The sequence below is a fragment of the Oncorhynchus masou genome, chromosome 29, assembly GCF_036934945.1.
Source record: "Oncorhynchus masou masou isolate Uvic2021 chromosome 29, UVic_Omas_1.1, whole genome shotgun sequence".
NCBI classification, from domain to species: domain Eukaryota; kingdom Metazoa; phylum Chordata; class Actinopteri; order Salmoniformes; family Salmonidae; genus Oncorhynchus; species Oncorhynchus masou.
This window is the reverse complement of record NC_088240.1, coordinates 68,875,006-68,901,560: the sequence shown is the minus strand read 5'-3', so window position 1 is coordinate 68,901,560 and position 26,555 is coordinate 68,875,006. Positions and strand designations below refer to the sequence as shown.

The following is a 26,555-nucleotide window of genomic DNA, read 5'->3' as shown; positions in this document are numbered from 1 at the left end:
GCAGCCCTCCTCAAGAATCAAACGTAAGAGATGGAATGGGATTTGGCCCTGAATGTAAACCATATTCGTGAATTTGTATGAGGCTGAATGATGTTGAGCCAACAGTCTTATGATTATGGAAGATTGAAGATTAGTATTTGTGGTTGTTGATGGCCATGTTGACATAACTGCTAGCCTCAAACAGTCACATTGCTACTGAAAATATACATATTTCATATAGGCCGAGCAGGTTGCTGTTTAAAATTGACAATAATTATCTATTCAATTCTCGTCACAATCATTGGTATTCATTCATCTTCAGGTTGTATAAAGGAAACAGGTTGAGCCCATTGCAGAGGTCTAGGCAGAGGCTTGAGGGAGAAGTTTCCATGGTCAAAAAAGTTGCAGTTAAAAATGGGATTTTCTATTTTTTTATTATATTTCCACACGAGGTTGAAATAACACTGAAATTGTGAAAAATTATTATAATGCTTTTTCGTGTAGGAGCATTTCAAGGGCCAAAAGAGGGTCAGGGAAATAAATTATTTAAAAATATATATATATATATTGTATAAAAATATATATTAAATAAACACACAGTGATATAAATGACACACAGTGATTTGAAAATAAATGACAAAGACTGCATAGGGGCTTTAATGACAGAAAGCTGCACAGAGGCATTCTAACACAGTGGTTCTATCTGGTCTATTTAAAACCTCTAACCTTGGTAGGGTGTGGTACGTTAAGATATTCATGTTGACCTCAGGAGGGTGTGGTACTGGTATGGTATTTACAGGGAAAGGTTGGATTGCGTGTGAAGAAAACATGTATGCGTGTGGCAGAACCATTCCCTGCCCCGTGATCAGCTCTCTCTCTCTCTCTCTTTCACTCTCTCTTTTGCTCTCTTTCTCTCGTCATCTCTGTGATCGCCATGTGAGGAACGCAGACAGTCTGTTTGATGTTCTTTTACCTGCTCATGGCTGCGCTTCACTGTACAGTTAAAATCCACAATCTCTTGACACCCACTCACTCCTTCCTCCCTCCTCCCCATTCCTTCCTCCTTCCATTCCTTCACTTAGTTTAGTTTAGTCCCAAGTCTGTGAAGAAAGGAGAGTGTGATGAATCATTAGAACAGTCATGTTTGTGTTGGCTTTCCTCCTGACTGAGGGAATACATAGCACTTATTGATGTTAAAACCACCCTGTCTCCCACCTACTTAAACCATGCTATAGCTATTAATTAACAAGCTGCACATTCAATGTTTAGGCATCTACCTACAGTTTAGGCTACCTCCCATGCATACGTCTTTTTCTGAAAACTGGAAGAATTTAACTGTGAGTCATTATTGTTCATGTTCTAGAAGTTTCCCCACATGTTTATTAGGCACATCATTCTTCTGAGGGATTCTTCTCTGTGTTCTGATTCCTTTGTTCTGTCTTCGCTCTTCAGACTGAATGCAATGCATAGTTCATACTTTGACCTTCGATTAGCAAGGAACAATGTCAAACACACCTCAACAATAAAGGCTTGAAGTTCCTCTTGCCTTACCTCGGCTTGCCTAGTGTCTGTCGGGCCTATCACAGCTAGGTTCACTTTGGGTTGTTCTACAATGCAGTCTGGATGAAAGCTGCTTAGAGTTTATAGGCGGACTTTAGTATTTTGGATTTGAGAGTGACCGGTCTCATAGCACAGGGGAGAAATGGTGATGTTGTGTGTCTCTGGCGGGGTGTGTAACAGCAGAGAGTGGAGTGTGAGGTGGGATGTAACATCAGAGGGGAGGTAGGGAAGAGCAGGGCAGGGTGGGGTGTAGCCAGACAAAGAGGGCTTATCCTCGTCAGGGTGCAGAGGTCCCCAGGTTCCCACTGAGCCACGGTAGTGTTCTGTGTTCTAGAGGAGGTCAGGACAGATCCACTAACATCAATCCTCCTGGATGACTATTGATCTGAACAGGGTCCTGTGACCTTGCCCATGAAGTCTGACCTACAAAAACACACCGAACCCCTCCCTCTTTTCTCTTACTTTCTTGCTCTCCTTTTCTCTCTCTTCCTTTCTCTCACTTAATTTTCTTTCCATGTCTCTCCCTCCCTATTTCTATCTATCTTTATTATATCTATCTTTATTACTCTATAATGACAAAGCGAAAACAGTTTAAGAAAAAACATTTGTGCAAATGTCCCTCCATCGCTTTTACTCTCTCCTCCCCTCAAATTCCCCCTTCTCTTCACTTTCTCTATATCTCCTTTGCTCACTCTCTCTTTCTCTCTCCCCCTCTTTCTCTTTTTCTCTCTCTCCTTTCTCACTGTTCATCAGCAGCATTCAGGTTTTCAGTGTAATCCGGTGTGATTTCTCTGTCAGTCTTTTGTCTCGGGCTTGGCACGCTAGGCCAGCTCTGGCCTCATTCTCCATGAGCTGCCATTCAGAGGCCAGATTCACCTGATTAACTAAGGGAAGCCGCTTCACTGCATTGACTGGGACTGCTAACGTCTTTCTCACACACCTACTAGATTTGGACTTAAGCAGTGCTTAATTTGTACATCGGGAAGTCCAGGAACAAAAAGTGAGCGTGAGAGAGGGGTGACATGGGGAGCTCTGAGGAACGCATAAGAGAAAAAAAATCACCTTTATAATAAAGCATTGCATTTATACCATCACATTTGCGTTGTCACATAGAGCAGTGGAGTAGAGGCACTTACAGAAGTTGCACACATGGGAATTTTGTTTTGTGGCCTATGGTCCCTGACATTGTTGGCCTCTTATAAACACATTTCATACAATTCTATGTCATTTTACATGACTGCGGACTTTGGTATAATATTTTTTAATGCCACGTTCAAAACATCTGGGAACTCGGAACTGGGTTAGTGCGTTCAAGACATGTTCTTGAGCTCCGAGTTTCCTACCTGATGTAACGGTTGTCTGTGGTGGAAGAAGGTGAGGACCAGCGTGGTAAGTGTTCATATTCTTTAATAGAATTCAGAACACTAAAATACAAAACCAGCAAGAGAACGAAATTGAACCGAAACAGATCTGTCTGGTACAGATACGAAACAGAAAATAATCACCCACAACTCAAGGTTGATAACAGGCTGCCTAAGTATGGTACTCAATCAGGGACAACGATTGACAGCTGCCTCTGATGGAGAACCATACCAGGCCAAACACAGAAATCCTTAATCATAGAAAAAAGAACATAGACAACCTACCCAACTCACACCCTGACCATACTAAAACAAGACATAACAAAAGAACTAAGGTCAGAACGTGACAGTACCTCCCCCAAAGGTGCGGACTCCGGCCGCAAATCCTGAACCTGTAGGGGAGAATCTGGGTGGGTGTCTGTCCGCGGTGGCGGTGGCGGCACGGGACGTGGACCCCACTCCACCATAGTCTTTATCCTCCTCTTAACCCGCCTCCGTGGCGCCTTTCGAGCGGCGACCCTCACCGCCGACCCTCACCGCCGACCTCGGACTGGGGACCCCCTTCATTGCAAAATAGTGTTTACATTTTTTTACCCCCTTTTTTGTGGTATCCAATTGTTAGTAGTTACTATCTTGTCCTATCGCTCCATCTCGGCTCGGGAGAGACGAAGGTCGAAAGCCATGCGCCCTCCAAAACACAACCCAACCAAGCCGCACTGCTTCTTAACACAGCGCGCATCCAACCCCACCAATGTGTCGGAGGGGGACCCCTGCTAGGGTCCCGAATGGACGGGAGATTCCGGCAGCACCGGATAGGCGGGAGACTCCGGCAGCTCTGGAGTGAAGGGCGATTCCGGCAGCACCGGATAGGTGGGAGACTCCGGCAGCTCTGGAGTGAAGGGCGATTCCGGCAGCACCGGATAGGCGGGAGACTCTGGCAGCTCTGGAGTGAAGGGCGATTCCGGCAGCACCGGAGTGACGGGCGATTCCGGCAGCACCGGAGTAACAGACGGCTCTGGCAGCTCCTGACTGACAGGTGGCTCTGGCAGCTCCTGACTGACCGGCGGCTCTGGCAGCTCAGGACAGACAGGAGAATCTGGCAGCTCAGGACAGACGGGAGACTGGCAGCACTGGACAGGGGGGAGACTCTGGCAGCTCAGGACAGGCGGGAGACTGGCAGCACTGGATAGGGGGGAGACTGGTAGCACTGGACAGGGGGGAGACTGGCAGCACTAGACAGGCGGGAGACTGGCAGCTCAGGACAGACGGGAGACTGGCAGCACTGGACAGGGGGGAGACTGGCAGCGCTGGATAGGCGGGAGACTGGCAGCGCTGGACAGGCGGGAGACTGGCAACACTGGACAGGCGGGAGACTCTGGCAGCGCTGGACAGGCGGGAGACTGGCAGTATACATGTGCCTTTTTTTTGCCTTTTGGCAAACTCCAAGTGGCCTGCCATGTGCCTTTTACTAGGAGTGGCTTCTGTCTGGCCACTCTACCATAAAGGCCTAATTGGTTGGAGTGCTGCAGAGATGTTTGTCCTTCTGGAAGTTTCTCCCATCTCCACAGAGGAACTCTGGAGCTCTGTCAGATTTACCATCTGGTTCTTGGTCACATCCCTGACCAAGGCCCTGCTACCCCTATTTCTCAGTTTGGCCGGGTGGCCAGCTCTAGGAAGAGTCTTGGTGGTTCCAAACTTCTTAAATTTAAGAATGATGGAGTCGACTGTTCTTGGGACCGTCAAAGCTGCAGACATTTTTTGGTAACCTTCCCAGACACAATCCTGTCTCGGAGCACTACGGACAATTCCTTCAACCTTATGGCTTGGTTTTTGCACAACTGTGGGACCTTATATGGACAGGTGTGTGCCTTTCCAAATCATGTCCAATCAATTGAATTTACCACAGGTAGACTCCAATCAAGTTGTAGAAACATCTCAAGGATGATCAATGGAAACAGGATGCACCTGAGCTCAATTTCGAGTCTCATAGCAAAGGGTCTGAATACTTATGTAAATAAGGTATTTTTGTTTTCTATTTTAATACATTTGCCAAAATGTAAAAAAACTGTTTTTGCTTTGTCATTGTGGGGTATTGTGTGTAGATTGCTGAGGATTTATATTTATTTAATCCATTTTAGAATAAGGCTCTAACATAACAAAGTGTCGAAAAAGTGAAGGGGTCTGAATACTTTCCAAAGGCACCGTATATGGATGGCAATATAATGATACCTAGTGTGTGTTGTTGCTTGTGTCCTGTCCTTCAGGTGATTGAGTCTCTGGGCATCATGATCTACAAGGCGTTGGACTACGGACTGAAGGAGAGCGAGGAGCGGGAGCTGAGCCCACCCCTGGAGCAGCTCATAGACCTCATGACCAACATGGGCGAGGCTGAGAGAGACGCCTGCCCTGACGAAGGTTACGAGGCCACCGAGGAAGAGGAGGAGGCCGAAGACGACCCCATCAACATCTGTAATGTCCGTGGCTACAGGGACATCCTGAAGGTAGGCAGCTGTTGATTGGGGGAGGGTGGTGGTTGATGATTAAAAGCCAAAATGTCACTATATGGGTGAATGGCAGGGTTAATAAGGAAATAGTAGGTTTTCTGCTGTCAAGCCATCAAGTGCAGTCAACTACAAAATGGTGGTGATCAGGTCAGGGTCATGGTACTGGAGCCTGCAGTTATTGTATATGTGTCTTTCCTCCAGTAGTGTTGTGAGTATCATCTATACTAGATCCACCCACCATGTCCAGTAGTGTTGAGATGATTATCTATACTAGATCCACCCACGATGTCCAGTAGTGTTGAGATTATTATCTATACTAGATCCACCACCATGTCCAGTAGTGTTGAAATTATTATCTATACTAGATCCACCCACCATGTACAGTAGTGGAGACTATAATCTATACTAGATCCACTCAGCATGTACAGTAGTGTTGAGAGTATTGTCTATACTAGATCCACTCAGTATGTCCAGTAGTGTTGAGAATATTATCTATACTAGATCCACCCAGCATGTCCAGTAGTGTTGAGAGAACAGACATCATACTAGATCCACTCAGCATGCCCAGTAGTGTTGAGAGAACAGACATCATACTAGATCCACTCAGCATGTCCAGTAGTGTTGAGAGAACAGACATCATACTAGATCCACTCAGCATGTCCAGTAATGTTGAGAGAACAGACATCACACTAGATCCACCCAGCATGCCCAGTAGTGTTGACAGAACATACATCATACTAGATCCACCCAGCATGTCCAGTAGTGTTGAGAGAACAGACATCATACTAGATCCACCCAGCATGTCCAGTAGTGTTGAGAGAACATACATCATACTAGATCCACCCAGCATGCCCAGTAGTGTTGACAGAACATACATCATACTAGATCCACCCAGCATGTCCAGTAGTGTTGAGAGAACAGACATCATACTAGATCCACCCAGCATGCCCAGTAGTGTTGACAGAACATACATCATACTAGATCCACCCAGCATGCCCAGTAGTGTTGACAGAACATACATCGTACTAGATCCACTCAGCATGTCCAGTAGTGTTGAGAGAACAGACATCATACTAGATCCACCCAGCATGTCCAGTAATGTTGAGAGAACAGACATCATGCTAGATCCACTCAGCATGTCCAGTAGTGTTGAGAGAACAGACATCATACTAGATCCACCCAGCATGTCCAGTAGTGTTGAGAGAACATACATCATACTAGATCCACCCAGCATGCCCAGTAGTGTTGACACAACAGACATCATACTAGATCCACTCAGCATGTCCAATAGCGTTGACAGAACAGACATCATACTAGATCCACCCAGCATGTCCAGTAATGTTGAGAGAACAGACATCATACTAGATCCACTCAGCATGTCCAGTAGTGTTGACAGAACATACATCATACTAGATCCACCCAGCATGTCCAGTAATGTTGAGAGAACAGACATCATACTAGATCCACCCAGCATGCCCAGTAGTGTTGACAGAACATACATCATACTAGATCCACCCAGCATGCCCAGTAGTGTTGACAGAACATACATCATACTAGATCCACTCAGCATGTCCAGTAGTGTTGAGAGAACAGACATCATACTAGATCCACCCAGCATGTCCAGTAATGTTGAGAGAACAGACATCATGCTAGATCCACTCAGCATGTCCAGTAGTGTTGAGAGAACAGACATCATACTAGATCCACCCAGCATGTCCAGTAGTGTTGAGAGAACATACATCATACTAGATCCACCCAGCATGCCCAGTAGTGTTGACAGAACAGACATCATACTAGATCCACTCAGCATGTCCAGTAGCGTTGACAGAACAGACATCATACTAGATCCACCCAGCATGTCCAGTAATGTTGAGAGAACAGACATCATACTAGATCCACTCAGCATGTCCAGTAGTGTTGACAGAACATACATCATACTAGATCCACCCAGCATGTCCAGTAATGTTGAGAGAACAGACATCATACTAGATCTACTCAGAATGTCCAGTAGTGTTGAGAGAACAGACATCATACTAGATCCACCCAGCATGTCCAGTAGTGTTGAGAGAACAGACATCATACTAGATCCACCCAGCATGTCCAGTAATGTTGAGAGAACAGACATCATACTAGATCCACTCAGCATGTCCAGTAGTGTTGAGAGAACAGACATCATACTAGATCCACTCAGCATGTCCAGTAGTGTTGAGAGAACAGACATCATACTAGATCCACCCAGCATGTCCAGTAGTGTTGAGAGAACAGACATCATACTAGATCCACCCAGCATGCCCAGTAGTGTTGAGAGAACAGACATCATACTAGATCCACTCAGCATGTCCAGTAGTGTTGAGAGAACAGACATCATACTAGATCCACTCAGCATGTCCAGTAGTGTTGAGAGAACAGACATCATACTAGATCCACCCAGCATGTCCAGTAGTGTTGAGAGAACAGACATCATACTAGATCCACCCAGCATGCCCAGTAGTGTTGAGAGAACAGACATCATACTAGATCCACCCAGCATGCCCAGTAGTGTTGAGAGAACAGACATCATACTAGATCCATTCAGCATGTCCAGTAGTGTTGAGAGAACATACATCATACTAGATCCACCCAGTAGCATGTCCAGTAATGTTGAGAGAACAGACATCATACTAGATCCACTCAGCATGTCCAGTAGTGTTGACAGAACATACATCATACTAGATCCACCCAGCATGTCCAGTAATGTTGAGAGAACAGACATCATACTAGATCCACTCAGCATGCCCAGTAGTGTTGAGAGAACAGACATCATACTAGATCCACCCAGCGTGTCCAGTAATGTTGAGAGAACAGACATCATACTAGATCCACCCAGCATGTCCAGTAGTGTTGAGAGAACAGACATCATACTAGATCCACCCAGCATGCCCAGTAGTGTTGACAGAACATACATCATACTAGATCCACCCAGCATGTCCAGTAGTGTTGACAGAACATACATCATACTAGATCCACCCAGCATGCCCAGTAGTGTTGACAGAACATACATCATACTAGATCCACCCAGCATGTCCAGTAATGTTGACAGAACATACATCATACTAGATCCACTCAGCATGTCCAGTAGTGTTGAGAGAACAGACATCATACTAGATCCACCCAGCATGTCCAGTAGTGTTGAGAGAACAGACATCATACTAGATCCACCCAGCATGTCCAGTAATGTTGAGAGAACAGACATCATACTAGATCCACTCAGCATGTCCAGTAGTGTTGACAGAACATACATCATACTAGATCCACCCAGCATGTCCAGTAATGTTGAGAGAACAGACATCATACTAGATCTACTCAGAATGTCCAGTAGTGTTGAGAGAACAGACATCATACTAGATCCACCCAGCATGTCCAGTAGTGTTGAGAGAACAGACATCATACTAGATCCACCCAGCATGTCCAGTAATGTTGAGAGAACAGACATCATACTAGATCCACTCAGCATGTCCAGTAGTGTTGAGAGAACAGACATCATACTAGATCCACTCAGCATGTCCAGTAGTGTTGAGAGAACAGACATCATACTAGATCCACCCAGCATGTCCAGTAGTGTTGAGAGAACAGACATCATACTAGATCCACCCAGCATGCCCAGTAGTGTTGAGAGAACAGACATCATACTAGATCCACTCAGCATGTCCAGTAGTGTTGAGAGAACAGACATCATACTAGATCCACTCAGCATGTCCAGTAGTGTTGAGAGAACAGACATCATACTAGATCCACCCAGCATGTCCAGTAGTGTTGAGAGAACAGACATCATACTAGATCCACCCAGCATGCCCAGTAGTGTTGAGAGAACAGACATCATACTAGATCCACCCAGCATGCCCAGTAGTGTTGAGAGAACAGACATCATACTAGATCCATTCAGCATGTCCAGTAGTGTTGAGAGAACATACATCATACTAGATCCACCCAGCATGTCCAGTAATGTTGAGAGAACAGACATCATACTAGATCCACTCAGCATGTCCAGTAGTGTTGACAGAACATACATCATACTAGATCCACCCAGCATGTCCAGTAATGTTGAGAGAACAGACATCATACTAGATCCACTCAGCATGCCCAGTAGTGTTGAGAGAACAGACATCATACTAGATCCACCCAGCGTGTCCAGTAATGTTGAGAGAACAGACATCATACTAGATCCACCCAGCATGTCCAGTAGTGTTGAGAGAACATACATCATACTAGATCCACCCAGCATGCCCAGTAGTGTTGACAGAACATACATCATACTAGATCCACCCAGCATGTCCAGTAGTGTTGACAAAACATACATCATACTAGATCCACCCAGCATGCCCAGTAGTGTTGACAGAACATACATCATACTAGATCCACCCAGCATGTCCAGTAATGTTGACAGAACATACATCATACTAGATCCACTCAGCATGTCCAGTAGTGTTGAGAGAACAGACATCATACTAGATCCACCCAGCATGTCCAGTAGTGTTGAGAGAACAGACATCATACTAGATCCACCCAGCATGTCCAGTAATGTTGAGAGAACAGACATCATACTAGATCCACCCAGCATGCCCAGTAGTGTTGAGAGAACAGACATCATACTAGATCCACCCAGCATGCCCAGTAGTGTTGACAGAACATACATCATACTAGATCCACTCAGCATGTCCAGTAGTGTTGACAGAACATACATCATACTAGATCCACCCAGCATGTCCAGTAATGTTGAGAGAACAGACATCATACTAGATCCACTCAGCATGTCCAGTAGTGTTGAGAGAACAGACATCATACTAGATCCACCCAGCATGTCCAGTAGTGTTGAGAGAACAGACATCATACTAGATCCACCCAGCATGTCCAGTAATGTTGACAGAACATACATCATACTAGATCCACTCAGCATGTCCAGTAGTGTTGAGAGAACAGACATCATACTAGATCCACCCAGCATGTCCAGTAGTGTTGAGAGAACAGACATCATACTAGATCCACCCAGCATGCCCAGTAGTGTTGAGAGAACATACATCATACAAGATCCACTCAGCATGTCCAGTAGTGTTGAGAGAACAGACATCATACTAGATCCTCCCAGCATGCCCAGTAGTGTTGACAGAACATACATCATACTAGATCCACTCAGCATGTCCAGTAATGTTGAGAGAACAGACATCATACTAGATCCACCCAGCATGTCCAGTAGTAATGAGAGAACAGACATCATACTAGATCCACCCAGTGAGTCCTTAGATGCCCCAATGGTGTTTACATAACCATAGCAGTGGCAGGAGGACCATTTTTTTTCATGAGCATGGCCTTATTTCTATTAGAGCATATTGGATGACTGCAATTCATATTCCATTCACCCAGTTCAATTTAACATCGATAGGTTTAGGCTACTAAATGATACTTGAATTTTCCATATACCCATCATGAGGTTGCTACAACCTAGCCTGTGAATGAAAGTTTACAACGTAGGTGCACATAGGTCGAGAGAAAAATTTGAGGTGACAGAAAGTGACATTCAATACCACCTTCCACTCTCTTGCCCGCATCTAGCTGATCTAGGGTGTAATCATTAGTCCAAGAGTTTCAAACGAGAGTTTCTGTTGGACAAATTCATGTATGTTTATCCCTGTTTCATTCCATTTAAGAAACACTTTTTGGAATGAATACACCCCTGATTAAACGTAAACACAGTTCACTTTCCTAGCAGCCATGTTGTGTTCCTTCTTGCATCTATGCGTTTTCCTCCTCTCACCTTTTTCATTCACTTGTGGACTTCAATGCATAACACATCAGCTGAAGGAGACCAGGTAAAAAACACTTTCCAAGCCAAACCATATCATAACCACTATACACAGCCTACATTGGTGTCACCATATTAGCTAAAGTAACATCCTAGTCAACATAGCTAATAGAACGCATTAGTAAGCCCGCTACAGTCATGGTGACAATAAATTAGTAAAAACAAAAGCTTACCTTGACTTGGAAGAGTTCCAGTGTTGTGTTGGATAGTCATAGCCAGCTAGCTAACATAGCATCCCTCTGTTTGAGCAGGGTGTTTGAGTAGGCTAAACTAGCTTGCTGCATTTTCTAGCTGTCAGTGAAACTGACAGTGAAAAAAATTAAGAAATCACTCTCTTTTGCTTCTCCTTCATTTTTAGCGTATGCTTTCATAGCTAGCTGTCCTCCGGCTACTGTAGACCTTCATTGCAAAATAGTGTTTACATTTTTTACCCCCTTTTTTGTGGTATCCAATTGTTAGTAGTTACTATCTTGTCCTATCGCTCCATCTCCCATACCGGCTCGGGAGAGACGAAGGTCGAAAGCCATGCGCCCTCCAAAACACAACCCAACCAAGCCGCACTGCTTCTTAACACAGCGCGCATCCAACCCCACCAATGTGTCGGAGGAAACACCGTGCACCTGGCGACCTGGTCAGCGTGCACTGTGTCCGGCCCGCCACAGGAGGCGCAAGCGCGCGATGAGACAAGGATATCCCTACCGGCCAAGCCCTCCCTAACCCGGACGACACTAGGCCAGTTGTACTTTGCCCCATGGACCTCCCGGTCTCAGCCGGCTGTGACAGAGCCTGGACTTGAACCCAGAGTATCTGGTGGCACAGCTAGCACTACGATGCAGTGCCTTAGAGCACTGCGCCACCCGGGAGGCCCCTCAAAGTAATATTTTAATCAATTGTTTGGTGATATATGAATATATTTAGTATAGTTTTATCTAAAAAGGAGAACCTTTTAAATTTAATTATTTATTATTTTTTAAATAAAATTCACTGAGGAGGATGGTCCTCCCCTTCCTCTGAGGAGGAGCCTCGACTGAACCATAGTCTTCAGCCTTGCATCCGGCCCGAGGACAGACATGACAGTGGGGAAGTAATGATTCTAGAGACAGGGCCCAGGGGATGGAACCAGGTCTCCATAGCGACTGTTCGTAAGGTTATCTGAGGCTGTGGACATCTGAGCTGCCTGGATGACAGTGTAGCTGTCATCCTCTCTATCCTCCAGTCCACCCCTTGTCTCTCTCTCTCTCTTTGTCTGATGTAAATACAGAGCCTTGCTCTAAAGTAAATGCCTGCCTCTCTCTCTCTTTCACAACATTTCAGATGTATGTTCCTGTGTGATTTGCAGTCAGGGATCTTCTCCTGTATAAGCATGACTCTATTAAAAATGACTGGGTCAGGGAATATTGAGATGATGATGCTACTGGGGAAAGACTCGCTTACACATAATTCTCAATTTCTACTCCAGGCTTCCTCCTCTACACAGCAGCACCATTTCTCTCATGGAAATGATGACATTTCAGGGAATTTACTTGGTGGACAAGATTGCAGATGAGACGGCCAACCATTTTCTGTTAGAATTTGAGAAGCTATATGGGATGGGAAATGCAGTGGTCTACTGGTGCCAAGATCATGCCAAGAGAACCTTCTGTTTCAGACCTTCTGTCTCAGAGAAACAAGGACATACAGTATTTTGTAATCTGCTGTCACAAGGATACGTTCTGTCATCTGCTGAATTACCATACTTACGTTTTACTTACAGTACTACTTTGTCTGTCTGTCTGTCTGTCTGTCTGTCTGTCTGTCTGTCTGTCTGTCTGTCTGTCTGTCTGTCTGTCTGTCTGTCTGTCTGTCTGTCTGTCTGTCTATAGATGTGTGTGTCTCACCTCCCCAGCCCTGGCGATGCCCCCAGCCACTACCAGGCTGTGTGCCGTGCTCTCTACGCTGAGACCAGGGAGCTACGCTCCTTCCTGGAGAAGATCAAGAGTGCCAAAGAGGTGAGGCTACGTACACATCAATGCGTGACCAACTGGGTTCAAACCCCCTGTCTCCTGTTTGCGACAATACTGTGCTAGTCCACTGAGCTAAAGGTTAGGAATTAGCTTGAGCAGGTAAAGAAAGTCTTCAGGTCTCAGGAAAGGTTACTCATCGTGTGAGGATGGTTCACCAAACCACCCCCATTTACCAATGCTCACAACACACTACACAGTACCTGACTACATCGACCCTCAGCTTGCTTTCATAATGGTTCTGTTCCATTGTCTATACTAGCATACTACTTAGCATGTATTCCCAATACATTGCTTTATCCTATGTGGTATGCTAACCAGTGTGGATGTTGGAACAGCTCCGGTCTGTTTCTGGGACCTGATTGACATCTCATTCTCAGGCTCCGGTGCACATAGGACCACTGAAAGGTGAATCTGAATGGTCATCGGCATTCACCACTAGACATCCTTGTACTGTAAATCAGACAAACATGTAGACCCGGGACATATGTTCAGAGGTCATGTGACTGGAGAGACATTCATTCAGGAGATTAAGCAGCATGACATTAAGGCGTTTCACATGCTTCAGAGAACTGATCAACATGGCACACTATGTACATGTCCTGTAATGGATCCTACTGTATATCAGCCTTGAGTCGGGTGTGTGTGTTACAGAGGAGAAGGAATGCAGGTGTGTGTGTGTGTGTGTGTGTGTGTGTGTGTGTGTGTGTGTGTGTGTGTGTGTGTGTGTGTGTGTGTGTGTGTGTGTGTGTGTGTGTGTGTGCATGTGGGTTACAGAGAAGGAATTCAGGTTACTGTGTGTGTGTGTGTGTGTGTGTGTGTGTGTGTGTGTGTGTGTGTGTGTGTGTGTGTGTGTGTGTGTGTGTGTGTGCATGTGGGTTACAGAGAAGGAATGCAGATTACTCTGTGTGTGTGTGTTTTCTAGTGAAACTGTCTATTACTCTGCTAAAATCAAGCAATTCGCTAAAAAAAGTAACACACACAACATAACCAGTCTGTTGGCATGGATACTTGGATTGATGTTGTACTCTAAAGCTAGAGCCACAGCTGTTGTTTGTAAAACATATCCACAGCAGGGAGTCAGGATGAGACTCAGGCAGCAGTGTTGTTATCTGCCTCTGTACTTCGCACCAAGCCGCACGCATGGATTATATTTAGCATCTCATATTTCAGTACATCCCTAACCATGTCTGCCACAGGTCATCACAGTGATGTTTACTGTGGGCTAGAATGTAATAGGGATAGACTGGGGACTGAGAGAGCGGAACAACACTACATGCTGTGTGTGTGTGTGTGTGTGTGTGTGTGTGTGTGTGTGTGTGTGTGTGTGTGTATATGTGTGTGTGTGTGTGCGTGTTCGTACGCGTGCGTGCTTGTAGACATGCTATCCCAACACAGCATATGAAATGTTAAAGTAGGCTAGTAATGAACATTGATGGGAGTGATCTGTCTACCTCAGGGGAAGCTGCCTTGTAGTAGCTGTAGGTTTTGTTGTCAAATATTATGCTCAGTCTTTCACCTAGCTGGGGAGCAGAGTCCACTTCTGTCTGTACAGTTCTGGAGTACAGTATTATAGGGCTTAGTTCTGTGGTGGTACAGATGTAGGATCTTAATTTGATCACGTTGTTGCAGGAGAACTTCTGAAGTTTGTATTTTCCACTTTGAAATTTCTGACTTTTCACATTTTTATCAAACCCTATAAAATGTCAATTCATTATAATCCACATAATAATTCAGATTTCCTGTGCCGGCACGATTATTTTCCTGCTGTAGCAAACTGGCTCAAATTAAGATCCTACATTTGTACATAGGTAAACCAGTAATGCTGTTGTGAACATGTCTGCATACCTAAATGCTTAGTTTAATGTCTCACAATGCACTGCTGTCTGCCACAGGGTCACATGTGCTAAATCAAATCAAATGTTATTTGTCACATGTGCCGAATATAACAGGTATAGATAGACCTTACCGTGAAATGCCAATTTACAAGTCCATAACCAACAATGTAGTTTTAAGAAAATAGAGTTGAGAAAGTCTTTACAAAATAAACTAAAGGTGGTTATATACAGGGGTTACCGGTACCGAGTCAATGTGTGGGGGTACAGGTTAGTCAAGGTCATTTGTACATGTAGGTAGAGGTAAAGTGACTTCATAGATAATAAACAGCAGGTAGCAGCAGTGTAAAAACAATGGCGGGGGGGTCAATGCAAATAGTCTGGGTGGCCAATTGATGAATTGTTCAGCAGTCTTTTGGCTTGGGGGTAGAAGCTGTTAAGGAGCCCTTTGGTCTCAGACTGGTACCACTTGCCGTGCGGTAGCAGAGAGAGTAGTCTATGACTGTGGTGACTGGAGTCTCTGACACCGCCTAGGTCCTGGATGGCAGGAAGCCTGATCCACTGGGCAATAGTTATTCCTATTGCTCAACATGACACAGAAGAAAATACATGTACATAGACCCACCAAGCCCCCATAGTCTGAGTTGTCATTTATATAACCTGTGAACCCCAAAAATATGCATCATTGAGGTCATACATTTTTCTGCAGGGTTTGCCATAGGAAAAATCTATGTGCTCAGCAAATGGAATGGTCTGCATGAACCACAGACTAGGTGCTACTCCCCAGGGACCCATCCAGACAAGCAGCACTCCCCCTCCACAGTAGTACGTCTGAAAGGAGCGAAGGAAATGGAATGGTCTGCATGAACCACAGACTAGGTGCTACTCCCCAGGGACCCATCCAGACAAGCAGCACTCCCCCTCCACAGTAGTACGTCTGAAAGGAGCGAAGGAAATGGAATGGTCTGCATGAACCACAGACTAGGTGCTACTCCCCAGGGACCCATCCAGACAAGCAGCACTCCCCTCCACAGTAGTACGTCTGAAAGGAGCGAAGGAAATGGAATGGTCTGCATGAACCACAGACTAGGTGCTACTCCCCAGGGACCCATCCAGACAAGCAGCACTCCCCTCCACAGTAGTACGTCTGAAAGGAGCGAAGGAAATGGAATGGTCTGCATGAACCACAGACTAGGTGCTACTCCCCAGGGACCCATCCAGACAAGCAGCACTCCCCCTCCACAGTAGTACGTCTGAAAGGAGCGAAGGAAATGGAATGGTCTGCATGAACCACAGACTAGGTGCTACTCCCCAGGGACCCATCCAGACAAGCAGCACTCCCCCTCCACAGTAGTACGTCTGAAAGGAGCGAAGGAAATGGAATGGTCTGCATGAACCACAGACTAGGTGCTACTCCCCAGGGACCCATCCAGACAAGCAGCACTCCCCCTCCACAGTAGTACGTCTGAAAGGAGCGAAGGAAATGGACAGTTATATAAGTCACTGTTACAAAAGAGAATGGAGAGTCTTATTATGAGGAGAGGGTAAGAAGCTTAGCTATGAAGAAGGGGAGACAAGTGTCAAGCTCTGTGGTTCAGGGGTCTATAGACAGACAGTACATCCAGTTTAGTTAGCCTATCTGGTGTGTGCAACCAGATGTGAATAGGCCAGGATGTAGTCTAGTCTACTGTATGTGGAGGCAGAGACATCTAGAACTATAGCAGTAGGGATGGGACTAAGGATCTGCTGGACAGTGCAATCTCTGGTCAAGATGCTTGGCTGTTCAATGTGGGACGTTTATATAGGTTACGTTTATGTTACATTTATATGTGTGTGTGTGTGTGTGTGTGTGTGTGTGTGTGTGTGTGTGTGTGTGTGTGTGTGTGTGTGTGTGTGTGTGTGTGTGTGTGTGTGTGTGCGTGTGCATGTGCGTGTGTGTGCGCGTGTGTGCGTGTGTGTGTGTGATACCAGGAGAAGTACGATGTGCTTTCGGCCCTGCATCATTCCCCTCCCCCGCTTGTCCTTCTCTGTCTGGCAGTGAGGCAGAGACGTGTTGTCCCATAAGGGATCTGGCTAGCTAACTGCATCTACAGGACAGCAGGCAGAGAGAGAGACCATTTCTTTCATAACAAAGAGCTCTATAACAGGACAGAGGGACACTATTAAAAGCATAGTTGTAGCTGAAATACCAAAGCCACTTCTGTTCCTATTTGCTCAGGGTTAAATACTACAAGTTAGGAAAGGGATAGTATTGTGTTGGTCGTATAAATGAGCACCGGGTGTTAAATCCAATATCATCTCACCCTGGGCTCCTCTGCTCATAAATGATGTCCTTTTTAAAAATGTTTGTCAACAATCATGTTGTTATTCACGGACCATGGTAAAGCGTTCTGTTTTATGTTATTACATGAAAAGGAAATATGTACCAAACTGTTAATGGTAGAGAAGGCAGACACCTTAGCAAATGCCCTTGCAGTGCAGTGTGAGTTATGGCTCTGTATATCCAGTGAGAGGAGAGGCCCTGTAGTAAATCTCCTGTGAGGGGCTGTAGCAGAGAGACTCCCATGAATGCTCTATCAAACACCAGTGGGATGCAGGTGACGCCCACTCTCTTACCACAAATAACAGGGAGAGAGAGGAGGAGAGAGAGGAGGAGAGAGAGGAGGAGAGAGAGGAGGAGGAGGCTTTCCAGCCTGCTGCAGAACAGATCCCCCAGTGTCCTGTCCTCTAATGAACTCCTGAATCAGGAAGAGAAGGGATGCAGGTTGCTCACTGCTTCATTGGTTGCATCCCAATGCTCTCGAAGTACACTTGCTCACTCCTTCCCACACATTTGAAAGCAGTGGATTGGTGTTAGCATGGGATAGCTAAGGGAGTTCCCACACTATATTTCATACAGTCATCTTGACCATTGCTTAAAGCTATAATCTCTGCTATGCATACACTGGCAGAACCATGCTTCATTCCCTATGGCTACAATGATGATTTTCAATCACGGATGAAAATGGACTGGGCATGAGTGTGGTGGGAATGTGTGAGTGTACCATCATGATGCTAGTTGATAGGACTTGGCAGGTTGTCAGGCTGCGAAGGCTCTTGTTAACTGTCATAGATAATCGAATAGGTATTGATTTGTCGGTGTGACTGATAGCAGGGCTAGCTGCCTGTCCTAATGCTGTGGTACTCAATGAACTTGATTACCACAGCATTAGTGAACTTGATTATCACAACATCTCATTTCAACATGAAAGGATGAAATCTGTGGCTTTGAGGTCAGTTACTTAATTCAACGTCCTAAGCCATTTCTATCTCAAAATCAAATCATTTCTGGGTAACAATTAAGTACCTTACTTTTATTGTTTTCAATTAAAATGGTCAAAAAGAAACATAAATAGTTTCTTAGCAAAAAACAATAACTCTGTCAGTGGGGAAGGAAAAACTGAAAACTAGCTGTTATTGCCAGAGAGGTTTCGGAGCTATCTTTTGATGTCACCAGGCAGGCCAAAATTCATTCACACAAAAACAGACTGACATTTCTAACACTATTATCATTATTTTCACAACTACACAGTATTATTCCAACCTCATAGTGTGGAAATATATATATAAAACACAGGAAAATCACGATGTTTGACTGTACTGGGCCTTTAAACTCACATTAAGCTCTGAGTGCTCATCTCTTTCTCACTCTGATCCCCCCATCTCTCTCTCTCTCTCCCCTCTCTGTCTCTCTCTCTCTCTCTCTCTCTCTCTCTCTCTCTCTCTCTCTCTCTCTCTCTCTCTCTCTCGCTCTCTCTCTCATAGAATCTTCGGAAGATGGGTGGCGAGCCGTCTGAGGATCCCAGCAGAGACCTAAATGAGCTCCAGAATGCAGACTGGGTAGGTGACCAGCTCCTTATCACAAGCCTCACACAGCCCCTTTTACCTGGTAACACCCTTCTCTGACTCCCTTATGTGACACCCTTAGGACAGGTTTCCCAGACTCATATTTAACCTACTCTTGGACTAGCATGTTTGTAGCCCAGGAGTATCTAGGCTTCATCTGGGTCTGGAAATTGGCCCTATAAGTGTTAAATCATTGGATGAGTACTGTGTTGCTATGTGATTTCTGTCCCCTTGCACCACCCAGGCTAAGTTCTGGATGCAGGTGATGGGAGACCTGCGGAACGGGGTGAAGCTGAAGAAGGTCCAGGAGCGCCAGTACAACCCTCTGGCCATCGAGTTCCAGCTCACGCCCTACGAGATGCTCATGGATGACATCCGCTCCAAACGCTACAAACTACGCAAGGTCATGGTAAGACTGTTAGGTGTCTTAAAAGCATGGTTTGTTTCTTATATGTAGTTATGGTCTCTCTTAATCTGTGTGTGTGTGTGTGTGTGTGTGTTTGTGTGTGTGTGTGTGTCTCCCCTTACACCTCCAGGTAAACAACGACATACCACCAAGGTTGAAGAAGAGCGCCCATGAGGTCATCCTAGACTTCATCCGGTCCAGACCTCCTCTTAACCCTGTGAGTGCACAGCCTATAGAAACAACAGATATACTTTACATCGACTAGCAACCTCTTTGGTGTTGGCATGGTGGTGGGCTGAACCATAGAGATACAACTCTGTTCTGTCTCTTTGGACTGAACATAGTACCATAGAATGAAATAAAAATACAAATATTAGCTATGTATGTAAAGTATATCTCTTATCTATGTGGGCTGTACAGTCATAGGGTTTAGAGAGGAGAACATGGGGCATTTTCTCTCCTAATCCTGTTAATGTACAGTACTGTATAATACATGTACTATATACTATACGATAGTACATTCTATGGTACCTGCCCCACTTTCCTCTCATTCTGGTGTCTTCTAGTCTTGCCAAGCCATCCTTCCATGTCTCATTCATCACTGGAGGAATTGGTGCTAGAGGACTCCACTTTCCATTTCAACCTCAAGCCACTGAACCCATCTTTAGTCAAAGAAAGAGTTCTTAATATCCCAAAAGAAATGCAGGTAGTTCAGGTTTTGGGGTTCTGGGGTATGATTATACTGATTGGAATGAGGGGTGATTGATAGATAATCAGATCATCTGCTACTGGAGCTGTACATCAATGCTCACTGCCCCAGCCTCACTGAAGTGCCTGCCTCAGTAATGAGAGGAGAAGTACTGCCAGTCAAGAGTTATTGTTACAAAGTGACAGTGAAATTAACAGTACAGTGACAGTGAAATTAACAGTGACAGTAATATTAACAGTACAGTGAAATTAACAGTGACAGTGATATTAACAGTACAGTGACTGTGGTATTAACGGTACAGTGATATTAACAGTGACAGTGAAATTAACAGTACAGTGAACTGTGACAGTGACAGTGATATTAACGGTACAGTGAAATTAACAGTGACAGTGATATTAACAGTACAGTGACATTAACGGTACAGTGACTGTGGTATTAACAGTACAGTGATATTAACAGTGACAGTGATATTAACAGTACAGTGATATTAACGGTACAGTGATATTAACGGTACAGTGACTGTGGTATTAACGGTACAGTGATATTAACAGTACAGTGATATTAACGGTACAGTGACTGTGGTATTAACAGTACAGTGATATTAACAGTACAGTGATATTAACGGTACTTTGACTGTGGTATTAACGGTACAGTGATATTAACAGTACAGTGATATTAACGGTACAGTGACTGTGGTATTAACGGTACAGTGATATTAACAGTACAGTGATATTAACAGTACAGTGACATTAACGGTACAGTGACTGTGGTATTAACGGTATAGTGATATTAACAGTACAGTGATATTAACGGTACAGTGACTGTGGTATTAACGGTACAGTGGTATTAACGGTACAGTGATATTAACAGTGACAGTGATATTAACGGTACAGTGATATTAACAGTGACAGTGATATTAACAGTACAGTGACATTAACGGTACAGTGATATTAACAGTGACAGTGATATTAACAGTGACAGTGATATTAACAGTACAGTGATATTAACAGTACAGTGAAATTAACAGTGACAGTGATATTAACAGTACAGTGATATTAACAGTGACAGTGAAATTAACAGTGACAGTGATATTAACAGTACAGTGATATTAACAGTGACAGTGGTATTAACAGTGACAGTGATATTAACAGTGACAGTGATATTAACAGTGACAGTGATATTAACAGTACAGTGATAGTACCAGTACAGTGACAGTGATATTAACAGTACAGTGATATTAACAGTGACAGTGATATTAACAGTGACAGTGATATTAACAGTACAGTGATATTAACAGTACAGTGAAATTAACAGTGACAGTGATATTAACAGTACAGTGATATTAACAGTGACAGTGACATTAACAGTACAGTGATATTAACAGTGACAGTGATATTAACAGTACAGTGATATTAACAGTACAGTGATATTAACAGTACAGTGACATTAACGGTACAGTGACTGTGGTATTAACGGTATAGTGATATTAACAGTACAGTGATATTAACGGTACAGTGACTGTGGTATTAACGGTACAGTGGTATTAACGGTACAGTGATATTAACAGTGACAGTGATATTAACGGTACAGTGATATTAACAGTGACAGTGATATTAACAGTACAGTGACATTAACGGTACAGTGATATTAACAGTGACAGTGATATTAACAGTGACAGTGATATTAACAGTACAGTGATATTAACAGTACAGTGAAATTAACAGTGACAGTGATATTAACAGTACAGTGATATTAACAGTGACAGTGAAATTAACAGTGACAGTGATATTAACAGTACAGTGATATTAACAGTGACAGTGGTATTAACAGTGACAGTGATATTAACAGTGACAGTGATATTAACAGTGACAGTGATATTAACAGTACAGTGATAGTACCAGTACAGTGACAGTGATATTAACAGTACAGTGATATTAACAGTGACAGTGATATTAACAGTGACAGTGATATTAACAGTACAGTGATATTAACAGTACAGTGAAATTAACAGTGACAGTGATATTAACAGTACAGTGATATTAACAGTGACAGTGACATTAACAGTACAGTGATATTAACAGTGACAGTGATATTAACAGTACAGTGATATTAACAGTACAGTGATATTAACAGTGACAGTGATATTAACAGTACAGTGACAGTGATATTAACAGTACAGTGATATTAACAGTGACAGTGATATTAACAGTACAGTGATATTAACAGTGACAGTGAAATTAACAGTGACAGTGATATTAACAGTGACAGTGATATTAACAGTACAGTGATATTAACAGTACAGTGACAGTGATATTAACGGTACAGTGAAATTAACAGTGACAGTGATATTAACAGTGACAGTGATATTAACGGTACAGTGACTGTGATATTAACGGTACAGTGATATTAACAGTGACAGTGACATTAACAGTACAGTGATATTAACAGTGACAGTGACATTAACGGTACAGTGAAATTAACAGTGACAGTGATATTAACAGTGACAGTGATATTAACGGTACAGTGACTGTGATATTAACGGTACAGTGATATTAACAGTGACAGTGACATTAACAGTACAGTGATATTAACAGTGACAGTGACATTAACGGTACAGTGATATTAACAGTGACAGTGAAATTAACGGTACAGTGATATTAACAGTACAGTGATATTAACAGTACAGTGACAGTGACATTAACAGTACAGTGATATTAACAGTACAGTGATATTAACAATTCAGTGATATTAACAGTGACAGTGATATTAACAGTACAGTGACTGTGATATTAACGGTACAGTGAAATTAACAGTGACAGTGACAGTGATATTAACAGTGACAGTGATATTAACAGTGACAGTGATATTAACGGTACAGTGACTGTGATATTAACGGTACAGTGATATTAACAGTACAGTGATATTAACAGTGACAGTGATATTAACAGTACAGTGATATTAACAGTGACAGTGATATTAACAGTACAGTGAACAGTGACAGTGATATTAACAGTACAGTGATATTAACAGTGATAGTGATATTAACAGTACAGTGATATTAACAGGGACAATGATATTAACAGTACAGTGATATTAACAGTGACTGTGATATTAACGGTACAGTGAAATTAACAGTGACAGTGATATTAACAGTACAGTGATATTAACAGTACAGTGACTGTGATATTAATGGTACAGTGGTATTAACAGTGACAGTGATATTAACGGTACAGTGACTGTGATATTAACGGTACAGTGATATTAACAGTGACAGTGACATTAACAGTACAGTGATATTAACAGTGACAGTGACATTAACGGTACAGTGATATTAACAGTGACAGTGAAATTAACGGTACAGTGATATTAACAGTACAGTGATATTAACAGTACAGTGACAGTGACATTAACAGTACAGTGATATTAACAGTACAGTGAAATTAACAATACAGTGATATTAACAGTGACATTGATATTAACAGTACAGTGACTGTGATATTAACAGTGACAGTGACATTAACAATACAGTGACAGTGATAATACCGGTACAGTGATATTAACAGTACAGTGACAGTGACATTAACAGTACAGTGTTATTAACAGTACAGTGATATTAACAATACAGTGATATTAACAGTGACATTGATATTAACAGTACAGTGACTGTGATATTAACAGTGACAGTGACATTAACAATACAGTGACAGTGATAATACCGGTACAGTGACATTAACAGTACAGTGACAGTGATATTACCGGTACAGTGATATAAACAGTACAGTGAAATTAACAGTACAGTGACAGTGATATTAACGGTAAAGTGACAGTGTACTTAAGGTTTACTTGGCAGCTGCGAAAGGCCTGAAGTCCATAACTCTGATGCCCATAACTCAGTGTGAGTGCATGTATGTATCTGCGTCTGTGTGCATATGTGTGTGCGTGCTTGCGTTTGTGTGTGTAGGCAGCAGCCAGGAAGCTGAAGCCCCAGCCCCAGGTTCCTCCCACCCTGCACGAGAGGATCCTGGATGAGATCAAATCTGAGAGGAAACTAAGACCTGTCTCTCCCGATGTGATCCGCAGGAGCAGGCTGGGTGAGTGACACCTCTCTATGTCTTTCTTTCTCTTTCTCTCTATGTCTTTCTCTCTCTCTCTCTCTCTCTCTCTCACTCACTCACTCACTCACTCACTCACTCACTCACTCACTCACTCACTCACTCACTCACTCACTCACTCACTCACTCACTCACTCACTCACACACACACACACACACACACACACACACACACACACACACACACACACACACACACACACACACACACACACACACACACACACACACACACACACACACACACACACTCATTGTGAGAAGTTGAAGTATGTTGTGATATGCACTTTCACGGGTGCTGGGCATTGGCATGAATGAAAGACACAAGGTGAATCATACTTTCTTTTGTTGGTTTGAACGATGTTTCCACCCAGCCAAGTTACTGTTCTTGGATGCCTGTGCTGTTTGGCATTACAGCTCTGCTTGTAATACAGCTTAAACATACATCTTGTCTGGTGTTATGCTAAGTACCTGTATTGACTATAACCAAACCTTTGAATCGGAAAAGAGAATGTATTTTATTTAGTTATTATGTTAATGATTTCTCACCATTGGCTATGCACTTTCTACTGACTACGTTCATCATTGTACATTTCCTAACATACAGTACTGTACTGCACTATGGACAGCTGCCAGACATGTCGGCAGATGATGTCTTTCTTCTTGCTAACTTAATATATATCTTCTGCCCGTATTCCTCCTACGGATAGCTTGATAACTCTGTAACGCCATCATTGTTTCTCTTGCAGTAATTCGGCCTCTTAGCATGTCTCAAAGTTTTGACTTGTCAGGTAAAGATCTGTCCGGTTACCTGGCTGTTTCTTTACGTCTCTATCTATCGTGGTTGTTGTCCATCTGCACAAGCTACAGCACGCATATTAATGCTCTCATGTCATGCTTCTTCATGCTTCCGTGGTGGTGTTGATGGTTGGCTTGGTACCGCAGCAGTGTGCTCTCTGGTTGTGATGTCATGATGTCAGACACTGGTCAGGATGAGAACTGTCAATGGCTTCCTTCACATCAGCAACTCCCTCTTAGACAACCTCAGCGTATCTTTCAATCATTCTGAATCTTAGTTAAATTCTTATGACACTTGTTTTTGAATCTCCAAATGGAATGTGGAAGGGTCTACTCAGACTTAGCCCCGGGATAATGTCAAGTTAGATGTAGCCTTACATACCATAGGCAGTTGTGAAAAAGACTAAGGTATATGTGACTCAAACAGGCCAACGTGTTTATTCGCTGCCTGTTACTACAGTACATCTCTGATAATGAACTATTTCTCGAAGGCACACTTGCTGACGTCAAAAGCAGCTGTTTTTCTGCATCTCCACACAGCTGGTGCTCATTGTTCTCAGTCCCTCTGGAGGAATTGTAAAACAGTATTTTCCTTGTCTAAATGCTTGAGTAATGCTCACTTCAAATTTTTTGAAATTCTGGGATTAGTTTAAACTAATTAGATCTTCCTACATTTTTCTCTAGTCTATTGTTGCGCTTGGAATGAAACCTACAGTATGTTAAAAACATATTTGATATTGATAAAAGTCAGTAGCTTATAGCCAGTAGAGACAACAGAGCTCCTACCTTTCAAACTCCCACTGAAAAATCTATGAATGGAATTCTGCATCTGGGCCTTTTTCTTTTCCATACTAAAATAAATCAGGTAAAGAGTTGCCTTAGCTAAAGAACTCCATTACTCAGAAATTCACATTACAAACAACCAAGACGTGCATAACTACCTTCTTCGGTTTTCTAGAAAATGACAGTCCTCCTCACACAAAGCGGTTGTTAATCTTGGAAAGTGAGTCTGCAGAATTTAATCAGAGGTGGGATCAGAGAGCAGCGTAGACAGGAGCTGTCGTCACACACACACACATACACACATACACACACACACACATGCACACATGCAGAACACACACACACACCTGTCGGCTCCCAGCTCTATTCAACACAAAAAAGCACATTCTCACAAAGACATCAGTGTATCTCCAACATCGCCTGCATTGGTCATTTAGCACTTCTGATTAACTGACAGTATATGGCTGTTTTTAAAACAGATAAGAGGATGCCTTCTGTTTTATAAGGTTGTACTGCAGTGGTTACCCAAAAATGTCATTGCATCCTCTAGTGAGATAGATAGCCAATGCATTTACATTGGTGACACTGAAAATAATTTATAATAATCAACACTCTTACTCTTTTATGTGTCAACACTTCCTGTTGTGGGCAGGGTATCTGAACTTTTACAAGTCAGATTGGCTGTGCTTGACATTTCTCCCACTGATCCCAGCGTCTTTCATCACATCGGAGGCAATTTTACCATTTGCTCAACTAGTTGGTTCAATTTATTGTTGTGAAGCTTTAA

The 26,555-nt window shown here is 43.4% G+C and overlaps 1 protein-coding gene across 4 annotated transcripts in view; it reads left to right on the top strand.

Moving 5' to 3' along the window:
• Nucleotides 1–26,555, top strand: part of LOC135520391 (protein spire homolog 1-like) — a 65,428-nt gene that overhangs the window by 20,441 nt on the left and 18,432 nt on the right. For 2 of the 4 annotated variants that reach the window (XM_064945917.1, XM_064945914.1), the window contains exons 3-9: nt 5,165–5,401; nt 13,103–13,228; nt 18,880–18,954; nt 19,205–19,369; nt 19,497–19,583; nt 24,037–24,166; nt 24,937–24,978. In XM_064945917.1, the coding sequence (XP_064801989.1) occupies nt 5,165–5,401; nt 13,103–13,228; nt 18,880–18,954; nt 19,205–19,369; nt 19,497–19,583; nt 24,037–24,166; nt 24,937–24,978 (862 nt within the window). The remainder of the gene's footprint in view (nt 1–5,164; nt 5,402–13,102; nt 13,229–18,879; nt 18,955–19,204; nt 19,370–19,496; nt 19,584–24,036; nt 24,167–24,936; nt 24,979–26,555) is intronic. The other 2 variants (XM_064945918.1, XM_064945915.1) reach the window with 1 other exon arrangement.